Source organism: Haliotis rubra, unplaced genomic scaffold (genome assembly GCF_003918875.1).
Source record: "Haliotis rubra isolate DU_JTF1 unplaced genomic scaffold, ASM391887v1 Scf107, whole genome shotgun sequence".
Classification (NCBI taxonomy): domain Eukaryota; kingdom Metazoa; phylum Mollusca; class Gastropoda; order Lepetellida; family Haliotidae; genus Haliotis; species Haliotis rubra.
The window spans coordinates 1,290,858-1,304,447 of record NW_025764970.1 but is presented as its reverse complement, the minus strand read 5'-3'; the positions used below and the strand labels follow the sequence as shown (position 1 = coordinate 1,304,447).

The following is a 13,590-nucleotide window of genomic DNA, read 5'->3' as shown; positions in this document are numbered from 1 at the left end:
CTAGATAAAAGGCGCTGCAAAGTCCCTGCTCATGCAGATAGGCGACAGTCAGCTTGGTGACACATGTAAATAGGCACGGGCCGACGAAATTCCAAAGGGGAGGACATTCCATTGGTAAAGCTGTCGTTGAAACAGGAATCACAAGTACTTCCTGGATGCTGGATGTATCGGTATGTGCAGATAAGCGTCTTGTAGATCTATGCTGCCTAGATAATCGTTGGGTCTGATAAGCTGACGTAGTTGAGGCAAGTGCAACATCTTTTGTCTGGTTTCAGTAGATAATCTAGGTGGAACTGCTTCATATTGTATATTAGTCGGAATTTCTCCTTGAAGTTCTTTTTCTATACTAGGAAGATTGGAGAATAGTAGCCCGGAGTGAGATTGTGTTGATGTGAGATTTTCACAGCATTCTTTACTAATAAAAAATCAATGGCCTCCTTCAGCTTGCTGCGTTGTGGCTCTGGATAACGATGCACATGAGGGTTGATAGCAAGCAGAGACGTTTCCTTGTGCTGAATGTTGCATCCCTCTCATAAAATCTCTGTCACATCATCTCCCACCATTATCCAATTTTCCCAGTTGCTGCTGAGAGGTCCACCCACTGTCGACAGTTCTATGGGAACGATTTGGGGTGGAACGCACCAATCGCTCCGAATCTGATTTCATCGTCGTGATGCTCTGGAGTATGCATAGGAACGCCCTCTGCTGGAACTTCCCCTGGATGACCGATGAAAAGACGACGACTTGCCACCTCTAGTTGCAGGATATTTCTTTTCCTTGGCCTTCTGGATACCCGAAAATCTCAATCAGAACTGGTTACGATGTGATGATTGATGAGTAGAACTGGTCATGGTCTGCATGGACTTGATTATCATCTGGTCCTTCGAGTCTTGAAATATCTCTCTAGATATCTGTCCACCATCAAGACATCTGTCCACCATCTAGACATCGCCAAACCAAAGAAGGCCCTTCTGGTTGTAGTGTCAAGTTGTGCTAACTTGCGATCCTCTACTCGATAACTGCGTGACTTGGAGTCGCTGAGCAGGAAGAAGTCATCGTCAATCTCCGGTGCCTTGAGGAACGGTTCCATATTGTGTAGAGGGAATTTCCTTGCGATGAAGGATGGCGTTGTTGCCCTTGGTTCTTGGTAGCTTTCGTAAATGCTGCCTTGAGATTCTCTGGTACCTGAGATATTGGCTTCATCGGTGGGATGGTGATAGAATCAGAGTCATCATCTTGAATACAATAAGTATTTGCAGGGTTGGAGTCTCGGGTAGGTGAGGATATAGGCAAACCATCAACAGTCTATGCTACAACCTTCGCATCGTTGTAGATATAGGAGCCCGATTTATCCTGAGGTTTAACATCATCCTGAGGTTTATCAGCATCCTGAGGTTTATCATCATCCATAATTGGAACAACTTCTGCCTTAGGGTTCGCGAACCCTGTAGATGGGTGTGGTTCCAGTAGTTGACGATCAGAGTTGAGTCGACGTTCCATAGCTTCCATAGCTTTACTGGTAATGTTGTCCACAAAATCATTCGGATTAAATGCCTGAGGTATAATCTCAAGAGGTGACATCGGTGACATCAGTAATGAGGTAGCCTTTGTGAATGCTAGCGGGTTGTCTACAATGTGCTGATGATATCTATCAGTTGATGGCCAAGGAGGGTTCACGAACACTGTAGCAGCCTGCATTGTGATAAGCTGCCTGTTGATTTGAGGGTTCGTGAACCCTGTGGTGGTCTGCGTAGATGTAGGCTGCCTGTTGGTCTGAGGGTTCGCGAACCCTGACAACATCGTAGATGAACTGCGAAGAGTAGACTGCCTTGACAGTAGATATCTGGTAGTAGATGTGTGACTGGACTGCATCGTGGGGTTAGCAATCCCCATCGTCGTAACTGGAGACAATAGTTGAGGTCGTAGGAAGATCTCTGGCTCAAAGGTTGGAGGCTGTGACATAGACAAGTTGAGAACTTCGTCAGCAGGCAAATGTCCTAACTTCAGCAGTCGGTATGGTGGGTCTGGTAGATCTCGAAGATGATCTAGACTTCGATGGCCTCAATTTCTTCATCTGCGACGATGTAGACTTCTTCTGCTTAGAAGACTGTGATTCGGACTCCTCTCTCGGAGGTGACTTCCTTTTATAACATATGTTATATTTGGGATTACACTTTCTCATTAAAGAACAGATTCTAGTACTTTTTGGGTTGAGTGACTAGAATCTGTACTTTACTGAGAAATTGTAATCCCAAATATAACATATGTTACATTTGACCACTTTCTAAAATGGCATTATGCATTTCATAGACTTCCTTTTAGACAGAGACTGAGACGCTATTTGATTAGAAATAGGTGAGTCCACATCTAGTGACTCTGATACATTAGTGGATGTAATGGCAGATGACATATTATGGCTTGTATTATTAGATAATAAAGGCAGCAACTCACGATTTGATGACTGAGAACCAACCCTCATAGCGTAGGTCTTGTTATCACGCCGTACGCTGTCTAATTTTTTGTGTAAACAACACAATAAATATTTACTAAACTCAAATGAAGACAAGTGTGCAATATATACAACGTGAAACCAGTGAACATGAAGAAACCCGGCAAGAATTGCAGACAGGGTGAGGGTCAGCCACCAATGTACGCACTCTACATTGCTGACATGCAGGCATACAAATTCAGTCACCTGAAAATTGGAATAAAACGTAAGTTTTAGACAATAATTTACATGAATAATTCAACAATTAGTTAATACAATGCCTAAATATACATTCACGGCATGATTAAGATCAAAAGCCTAAACATAACAAAGGATATAAGCCAGGAAGGGACCAAAGGTATCTGCCCAACAGTCTCCGATGAAGGAGTGAGTGACAAGAGCATACCTCTGTGTTAGTCACGTGGGACACAGTGGCGGGAAAGTGGAAGGGAGGTGACTCAACTGGGTGAGTGATTTTACGTTTGCTTCAGAAGGCAAAGGGATTCAAGTTTCCACGTATCAGTCGAAGGAAAAGGGAGATAAACATATAGCATGAGTCGGGATAAGGAAAACATAATAAACATGGACATGTATCCTGAGTGTTTCTGTTTCTAGTTAGGAGTGACTAGAATAGTATCACATACTATGACGTGGAAATATTGCTCCAATAACAAAATACATCAAATAAAACAACAGCTCTGGTGTGAGACAATATTGCACAGAATTAGTAAAAACTAATACAATCATGGATGAACAATGACCAGGAAGAAGAAAAACATTAAGACTAGCTAGCAGATGATCATCAATCAACTGGCCCATCACTCCCTTGTCACCTGGTGTATCCTTGTAGTAGTGTATGACTTGTTATACAGCACTCACCTTAAGTAACAACCTTCATCCGACACAAATCTGCCATTTAAGTTTCTGTGTATACATGTAAGTGAACATCTTTGAAACATCTATGAAATGATATCCAGATTTATCCCCTGCCCCTCCCAAACGTGAAACGTGCCAGTTGTCCTTGCGCTTCTTCTCCCCAAGTAGGAGGAAGACACGATGAGTTCTTCTCTCTCAATAGTTTTACAATATACAACTGTCAACTCTTGGGAAGTTGTGACCTAACCTTTGTTGTGTCTGAGCCACTTATTAATGATATGCATTTCATATTTCTGTAATCATATCCATTGGCTAAAATGCTGAAATCACACACAATAAATAAAAACATAATATCACAAGTGGAGCTTGATTTGACATCAACTTGCTTCGAACTGATATTTGAGCAGTAGAAGAGGGTTTGTCCGACCATCGTGACCACAGCTACAGCCTGATGTGAAATGTGCTGAAACAAAGCATACCATAAGGTTACAGCAGCTGAGTATATGGATCTTAAGTTGTTACCTGCTGTTAACGGTGTAGGAGCTATACAACATGTCAGATTACGGTAGGATAAAACAAGCAATCTGGTGAAACAAGAAGTGTAGGTAGGATGACAACAGACCAAGAGTAATAATCAAGTTAGTTAAGAACCCTGCCTCCCTTTATTGAAAAATGTCACACTGAGCAACATTTAAGCTATATTACTTGGGCCTGTAAACAATCAAATGTGACACAGGCCACAAATAGGATCGAGTGGTCAGGCTCACTGACTTGGTTGTAATCGTATCCCAATTGCGTAGATCGATGCTCATGTTCACTGGATTGTCTGGTACAGAGTCGATTATTTACAGACCGCCGCCATATAGCTGGAATATTGCTGAGTGCATCGTAAAACTAAACTCAAATCTGACACCAACAATCCAATGATTGTTATTGTGGACAGTGATTGTTATTGTGAACAGTGACTGTTATTGTGAACAGGGACTGTTATTGTGAACAGTGTTTGTTATTGTGAACAGTGATTGTTATTGTGAAGAGTCATCTACATTATAGGTGTCACCCTTAATTCAGTTGGCCTTAATGCACACCGCCACCCAACCCCCAGGATGAAGGTAACACCTGCTCATCATTTCAACTCACTTGAGAAAGTCCGGTGCTCTGGAGATGACATGCTCAAACTCAATGTAAGACAATGATCCATCATCATCTAAATCAGTCTCCTCCAACACCTGCACAAAAGAACCATATCATCACTATCACTGTGAGACATAACAGTTAACTTGCAACTCCTCCATATCATCACTATCACTGTGAGACATAACAGTTAACTTGCAACTCCTTCATATTAACAATATAAGGGTGAGATCATTCTGATTTGACAATGAACCTACACACCTAACAACCAGGAGACCACAGGACATAACAATAAACTTGCAGTTCACTAATATCATCCATAGCATCACTATCAGGGTGAGATAATGTCCATATAACAGTAAACCTGCAGGTCACTAATATCATCCATAGCATCACTATCAGGGAGAGATAATGTCCATATAACAATAAACTTTCAACTCACTAATATCATCCATAGCATTACTATCAGGGTGAGATAATGTCCATATAACAGTAAACTTGCAGGTCACTAATATCATCCATATCATCACTGTCAGGGTGAGATAATGTCCATATAACAGTAAACTTGCAGGTCACTAATATCATCCATAGCATCACTATCAGGGTGAGATAATGTCCATATAACAGTAAACCTGCAGGTCACTAATATCATCCATAGCATCACTATCAGGGTGAGATAATGTCCATATAACAGTAAACCTGCAACTCACTAATATCATCAATATCATCACTATCAGACAGTGACTTGTTATTGTGAACAGTGACTGTTATTGTGAACAGTGATTGTTATTGTGGACAGTGACTGTTATTGTGAACAGTGACTGTTTGTGAACAGTGTGAACAGTGATTGTTATTGTGAACAGTGACTGTTATTGTGAACAGTGACTGTTATTGTGAACAGTGATTGTTATTGTGAACAGTGATTGTTATTGTGAACAGTGACTGTTATTGTGAACAGTGATTGTTATTGTGAACAGTGACTGTCATTGTGAACAGTGACTGTTATTGTGAACAGTGATTGTTATTGTGAACAGTGACTGTTATTGTGAACAGTGACTGTTATTGTGAACAGTGATTGTTATTGTGAACAGTGACTGTCATTGTCGACAGTGACTGTTATTGTGGACAGTGACTGTTATTGTGAACAATGATTGTTATTATGGACAGTGACTGTTATTGTTATTGTGAACAGTGATTGTTATTGTGAACAGTGACTGTCATTGTGAACAGTGACTGTTATTGTGAACAGTGATTGTTATTGTCGACAGCACACCGCCACCCAACCCCCAGGATGAAGGTAACACCTGCTCATCATTTCAACTCACTTGAGAAAGTCCGGTGCACTAGAGATGACATGTTCAAACTCAATGTAAGACAATGATCCATCATCGTCTAAATCAGTCTCCTCCAACACCTGCACAAAGAACCATATCATCACTATCACTGTCAGACATAACAGTTAACTTGCAACTCCTCCATATCATCAATATAAGGGTGAGATCATTCTGATTTAACAATGAACCTACACACCTAACAACAAGGACTTAACAGGACATAACATTAAACTTGCAGGTCACTAATATCATCCATATCATCACTGTCAGGGTGAGATAATGTCCATATAACAGTAAACTTGCAGGTCACTAATATCATCCATAGCATCACTGTCAGGGTGAGATAATGTCCATACAACAGTAAACTTTCAACTTACTAATATCATCCATAGCATCACTATCAGGGTGAGATAATGTCCATATGACAATAAACTTTCAACTTACTAATATCATCCAAAGGATCACTATCAGGGTGAGGTAATGTCCATATAACAGTAAACTTGCAAGTCACTAATATCATCCATATAATCACTATCAGGGTGAGATAATGTCCATGTAACAGTAAACTTGCAGGTCACATATATCATCCATAGCATCACTGTTAGGGTGATATAATGTCCATATAACAGTAAACTTTCAACTCACTAATATCATCCATAGCATCACTATCAGGATGATATAATGTCCATATAACAGTAAACTTTCAACTCACTAATTTCATCCATAGCATCACTATCAGGATGATATAATGTCCATATAGCAGTAAACTTGCAGGTCGCTAATATCATCCATAGCATCACTATCAGGATGATATAATGTCCATATAACAGCAAACTTGCAGGTCACTAATATCATCCATATAATCACTATCAGGGTGAGATAATGTCCATGTAACAGTAAACTTGCAGGTCACATATATCATCCATAGCATCACTATCAGGGTGATATAATGTCCATATAACAGCAAACTTGCAGGTCACTAATATCATCCATAGCATCACTATCAGGATGATATAATGTCCATATAACAGTAAACTTTCAACTCACTAATATCATCCATAGCATCACTATCAGGATGATATAATGTCCATATAACAGTAAACTTGCAGGTCGCTAATATCATCCATAGCATCACTATCAGGGTGAGATAATGTCCATATAACAGTAAACTTTCAACTCACTAATATCATCCATAGCATCACTGTTAGGGTGAGATAATGTCAATATAACAGTAAACCTGCAGGTCACTAATATCATTCATATAATCACTATCAGGGCGAGATAATGTCCATATAACAGTAAACTAGCAGGTCACTAATATCATCAATGTCATCACTGTCAGGGTGAGATAATGTCCATATAACAGCAAACTTGCAGGTCACTAATATCATCCACTGACTGACTGAGTTTAGTTTTACGCCGCTTTTAGCAATATTCCAGCAATATCACGGCGGGGGACACCAGAAATGGGCTTAACACATTGTGCCCATGTGAGGAATCGAACCCGGGTCTTCGGCGTGACGAGGCAATGCTTTAACCACTAGGCTACCCCACCGCCCCTAATATCATCCATAGCATCACTGTCAGGGTGAGATAATGTCCACATAACAGTAAACTTGCAGGTCACTAATATCATCCATAGCATCACTGTCAGGGTGAGGTAATATCCATATAACAGTAAACTTGCAGGTCAATAATATCATCCATAGCATCACTGTCAGGGTGAGATAATGTCCACATAACAGTAAACTTGCAGGTCACTAATATCATCCATAGCATCACTGTCAGGGTGAGGTAATATCCATATAACAGTAAACTTTCAACTCACTAATATTATCCATAGCATCACTATCAGGGTGAGATAATGTCCATATAACAGTAAACTTGCAGGTCAATAATATCATCCATAAAATCACTGTCAGGGTGAGCTAATAACTACATGCTGAGATAGAAGGAAACACAACTCCAATCCCAAGACATCTTGCATGTACACACTGCTGTCACCATGTGATTACATACAGTAAACCATACACTATGAAAAACAGTAGTGAAGCAGTCATAAAGTCTGCAATATTGCTGACACATCCCACATAGCACCATCAGCAGCAGTCAGATGAGTGAATTGGCTTTAATGAATCTGTGCTGCAGCTATAGCATGGAATGTCAGCCTGATATGGGGGAAAGTCTGAGTGATGCATGTGTTAGGCGTTAACCTTTCAGGGAATACCCACAATCGGAGTTGACCTCAGTGTGCGATATAGCCACTGGCCCGCAAGCCCGAGGCTAGTAAAAATCAAGTCGGGCCAGTAAATCTCCGCAGTCACTGGCCTGACTGGCTAGTGAATTTTCTTTTTGTAGATATGTCACATTCTCTGACTTGTTCAGATATAACACACTTTTAAATGACGTTAGATTATGGCCTGATGAAAATGTCCATTAATATTAGCAACAAAATTATGAAACCCGTGTCTACATTCACATTTCAGACTAGTGAATTATCTTATGGGCTAGTAACTTTCATGCATAACTAGCCCAACTGACTAGCCAAATTTGAAATTTTAACTATAAATTGTATATTTATATACTTATCTTATCTCACGGCTTGCACCTCTCTTTCTTCCTTCGACACTGAGTGGAACGACTGTAAACTTTTTCCCTTTGCCTCTCTTGTTCACTCGCCCATGTATCTCGTGCTGCTCTCGTTCAGAGCTCCAGATAAGATTTAGCTCATGTGGGTACTGTACCCACTGTACATTTTTGGAGTGGGTATTATGAATGTTGAATGGGTATTTCATTTTCCATTACCCACTGCTTCCAAATAAGTGCGTATTTCAGTCATTTTACTCACCTAAGTATCATGTCATTAAGCAAGTTTACTAAGCAGGTATGTTCTGCTTCATGTCATACCTAATCAAAACCAACTTAAATATAATCGAAATGATTCCATAAAAAATCACTCATCCTATACTGACAGTACAACACTTGTCCTATACTGACAGTACAACACTTGTCCTATACTGACAGTACAACACTTGTCCTATACTAACAGTACAACTTGATAGCAATCGATGTCTTTTTAATTATGCAAGTGATTTTTATAAATATATTCCGTACGCATTTGTTTTAAACATTTGCGAATCTAACATATTTAATGCGCAATTGGAACGCAACAATTATTTTTCAATGCGTAATTCGAAATTTTCTATGCGTATTTTACCCGGCTACACAGCTTATCTGGGCCTCTACTCGTTAATGGACAACTTACCACAATTCATGCGAGGCATGTGACACGATCCTCAGCTACCCACGTGACTACTGCTCACTCATCATTCTCATTCTCGGAGCCGTCACTGTAATCTGAGTAGAGGGGAGGTGGGCGGGAGATGGGCGGGAATCCATCTCGTGAGATAAGATAAGTATTTTTAAACTTATTTTATCTCACGGCTTGCACTTATCCCACGGTTGGACGGCGGGTTGCAGATTACCCTAAGTCTGTACAGAAAAGAACAACAAGAGTTGTATACTCCTGAAGACAACCGTAGATAGCGATGCACAAGGGAGGCCTGTTACCCATGCACGCAGCATGCTTTTGATGGGTCTCCTGACACCCTGGCTTACTAAGCACAAAGACTCCCAGGGAGATGGGTGCTCCCGATCGATTTGGTGTTCGGCCGCAATCTTCTTAAATGAAGGGACATAGCTCAGCAAGTAGACCTCGCGTCACCACGATTTTCAAGGTACCTCCGTGAATTACAGTTTTGCAACCAGTAATCGGAACAGCCCCTGCTTCGAGACAACCCATCAGCCACCATCGATTAGAGGGTGACAAACAAATTGAATCGGAAAACTCAAAGTTTTAACGTTCAGTTCCAAACAACATCAAATTGACCCTCGCTCCTTTAATAATAATAATAATAATAATAATAATAATAATTGCATTTATATAGCGCATCATTCACTAATAAATGCTCTGTGCGCTTAAGATGGAAATTGACACTTGAAAAGAAATGTTTTGAGGCCAGTCTTAAAAGATGTTAGTGACTCGCTGGTTTTGAGTTCAAGCGGTAGTGCGTTCCACTTCATTGCTGCATTGAAAGTGAACGACCTTTTGCCAAAGTTGGTTTTGATGTTTGGCACTGTCACTAGCATTTGGTTTTGTGATCTCAGTGAGCGTGAGGGCTGATACAGGGGCAGTAACTCTGCGAGATAGTCAGGGGCCATTCCGTTGAGACACTTGTACGTCATTACAATAGTTTTGTAGTCAATTCTTGCGGTGATAGGTAGACAGTGTAAATCGTTTAGAATTGGAGTAATGTGATCGAAGACTTTAGACTTTGTAATGATTCTTGCAGCAGTGTTTTGGAGGGCTTGAAGGCGACGTAGCTGATCTTTGTTGACGTTGTTGAGGAGGCTGTTGCAGTAATCTACTCGGGACATGACCAGAGATAGGACAAGTTTTGAAGTAGCATCAGCACTCAGCACTCAGGCCGTGCTAATGATGTTGGAGATCTGCTTGTCCATTTTCAGATTTTCATTGAGAATAACCCCTAGATTCTTGACCTTCAGCCATTTGAAGAATGCACGTCCGAGGGGAAAGCGTCAGAGATGCGAGATCCCTACCCTTAAGAGTGTATGTCTTACGAAGATCGTCGGGAATACTACTAAGTGGTAGTTGAAGTAATCCAAGCCAGCACATGTGAAGCATCCACCAAATCAACACTGCCATCCTGTGTGGACGTCTCGGAATGAGCTGGGAAGGATCTTCAGGAACGCGCACTGCATGATCAGTCGAACGAGACCGGACAGGAGTAGAGATGCAGGTGGTGAGTGAAGACGAACTGAGGGCCGAGACCCAATCAACCTGCTATAGTCAGTATGCACCCTGGTACCCACTGTATGAGGCGAACGAGAGTGTGAATGATAAACATCATGGTGAGACAACCGGGTCCCATAACACTCTGAGCGGTTCGGCGAAGTATTGGGTGGATAAGAAGCAGTTCAACCAGACAACCCAGTTTGATGTACAATTCCCGTAGGGATCCGAGTCCTAGGGGCATCAAAAGGACTAGTTCGGTAATGAGAATCAGTGTGAACTGAAGAGGTATTCCAAGATGGTGAAGTGCCTCTGCCAGATGAACAGGAATGATGACGATAACCAGGAGAATCAGAACGAGGTACTGCCGTACGATGGGAAGAACTGGCATGATGGCGTATGGGTGTATCCCTCCTGGTTGATCTGACGAACCTGTTCGGCTGACAGCGCGACGTGTTGAACCAGTACGAAAAAGTGAACCAGATAGGCTAGCTGAACCAGTTCGGCGACTTGGTTCCATAGACCTAGGTGCAACAGATCGGTTCGTGGAACTGGATCGGCGTTTGCGAGTTGAATCAGTTCGGCAAGATGAACTGGTTCATTGTTGATGCGGTGATCTAGATCGGCTAGACGAACTAGTTCAGCGAGGATTCGGTGAATCCATTCGTCCTATCGAACTGGCAAGGGAAGGCTGAGGAGAACCAGATTGCTGCTGTGAATTATTTCTTGGACAGGTCTCAGACGTGGGAGAAACAGCAACCTGAGGTGAGTCCACACGGTAATCATACTGCGGTGAACCAGTTCGTTGTGCCGAACCACTTCGGCAATGAGACACTGAACCATTCGGCGAAGCATGACTCGGGTCAATTCGATCAGACAAGCCGGCATGGTGACGTTTCTTCTTCCCATTCTTCTGAGGCGAATGAGATCGCTTGTGGTGAGGCTGTTCCGCATGGTCAGATGAACTTGAACGTGATAAACTGTGCGACGAACGCTTTGGAGTCCTAGAACGATGAGAAGTTCTCTGCGTGGCAGGGATAACAACCGACTTCAATCAACTCGCAAGGGGGGGAGCGCTGCTCTACCACGGCTGTTCCTTCCTCCCCTGTCGGTAACGATTCAGTAGGCGAGAGAGACAGATTTGGTCGTTCAATTACCACCACTCTAGAGGACACAGACTTAAGAGGAGACGAATGTGAGCCAAGCAACTTCTTCAAGTCTTCAGATAAGTACGAGTCAGACGAAATGGCCAAGAAATCTTCCACTCCCGAGGGAGGCAATAGTAACCGCTTCCGGGGTTAAAGTTGGTCGCTGAATGCGAATTTTCTTTGCACTTGATGGGCTACATTCAGAGGAAGCATTCTTTGCCCGGTCAGTAAACGACGTGAACATACCAGTTTGTATGCTTCAAAATCTTCACTTGACAGCCGGGAACATATACTGCATCAATTATCAGCCTCGCATAACCCTACACAGACCACGCACAAACTGTGCGGATCCAATCTCAAAGTCTTCTTACATTGAGCACAAAAGTTGCGCTTACAATCATCTTGCGATTTCCCCATAGTGGAAAAAACAATCAGGAAGGGAACTTGAAGTATTCAACGTTTACAAGTACGTCCAACCAGGGACGTGACGAGAAAGAGAATGATGAGTGAGCAGTAGTCCTGTGGGTAGCTGAGGAGTGTGTCGAATGCCTCGCATGGATTGTGGTAAGTTGTCCATTAACGAGAGCAGCACGAGATACATGGGCGAGTGAACAAGAGGCCAAGGGAAAAAGTTTACAGTTGTTCCACTCAGTGTCGAAGGAAGAAAGAGAGGTGCAAGCTGTGATATAAGATAAGTTTAAAAATTGTGGAAACTATTCCACACACTGGTTGACATACCTAGAATCATAATCAGGTCAAATCATGATATAAACCCATGCTATCTATGGTTGCTGATGTACCCAAGGGATGCAACGCTGCACAGCAAACTGCTGCACCTTAGATTCTGGGACACCCAAGCCCCTGCACTCATCTCAGGCATCACCTTAGATTCTGGGACACCCAAGACCCTGCACTCATCTCAGGCATCAATGATGAAAGTCCTTCAAAACAAGCGGGTACCTCCCTGGAGTCAGACTGTATCACATAAAACTCACATCAGGTATCATTCCATTTGTCACCAAAGTTCTGTATATAGTAGTTCCTGTTTCACTTGACTGACAAGAGAAATGATCTAACCTTGTCCACAACAAATGTCACCTCCTCTGTAGACAGCTCCTTCCCTGACAGACAAAACAGTGTCTTCTCTAGATCCTCTCGATTCAAGTAGTTGTCGCCATCAAAATCTGAGTTGAGAAGAACAGTAAAGTTTAGCCAAACAGATGTTTCTTCACATATGGATGAAAGGATTATGTAGTAGTTATCAACTAGAATGAATAATGATCTCGTCTCTCACATCTAATTGACATACCCCTGTGACGATCTTGGTTAGAGAAGTGGTCTTCAGCTACCAATGCTTGTCAGAAGAGCCAAAGAACATGATTGGGTGGTCGGCTTATCAAACTTAGCATACATTTACTACAACCATCTAAGACCTGCATCAAAGAAGCGTCATCTCCATCTTACAACAACTGGTGTTACTGTACCATAGATCCTGAATGCGTAGACGGTCTTGATGTCTCGAGGTGCAGCCTCGCTGAAGATGGAGAACATGTCCAGAAAGTCATCGAACGACATGCTCCCACTGCCATCCTCCGAGAACACTTCACAGATGCGGCGCTTGAAAGGATTCTCCTGCAAGAGTATCATGAGCATTGGCAAGTCACTCTAGAAGTCAACACCAATCTGACTAGAGGATGTCAACACCAATCTGACTAGAGGATGTCAACACCAATCTGACTAGAGGATGTCAACACCAATCTGACTAGAGGATGTCAACAGCAATCTGACTAGAGGATG

General features: G+C 42.1%; 1 protein-coding gene across 1 annotated transcript in view; it reads right to left on the bottom strand.

Annotated features, from left to right (window-relative positions):
* Positions 1-342: 342 nt before the first annotated feature.
* Positions 343-13,590, bottom strand: part of LOC124279716 (calcium and integrin-binding family member 3-like) — a 33,733-nt gene continuing 20,485 nt past the window's right edge. Inside the window, exons 4-7 of the mRNA XM_046715580.1 lie at positions 13,278-13,425; positions 12,871-12,977; positions 4,505-4,593; positions 343-3,827 (exon numbers count right to left, since the gene is read on the bottom strand). Coding sequence (XP_046571536.1) covers positions 3,806-3,827; positions 4,505-4,593; positions 12,871-12,977; positions 13,278-13,425 — 366 coding nt within the window. The 3' untranslated portion in view covers positions 343-3,805. The remainder of the gene's footprint in view (positions 3,828-4,504; positions 4,594-12,870; positions 12,978-13,277; positions 13,426-13,590) is intronic.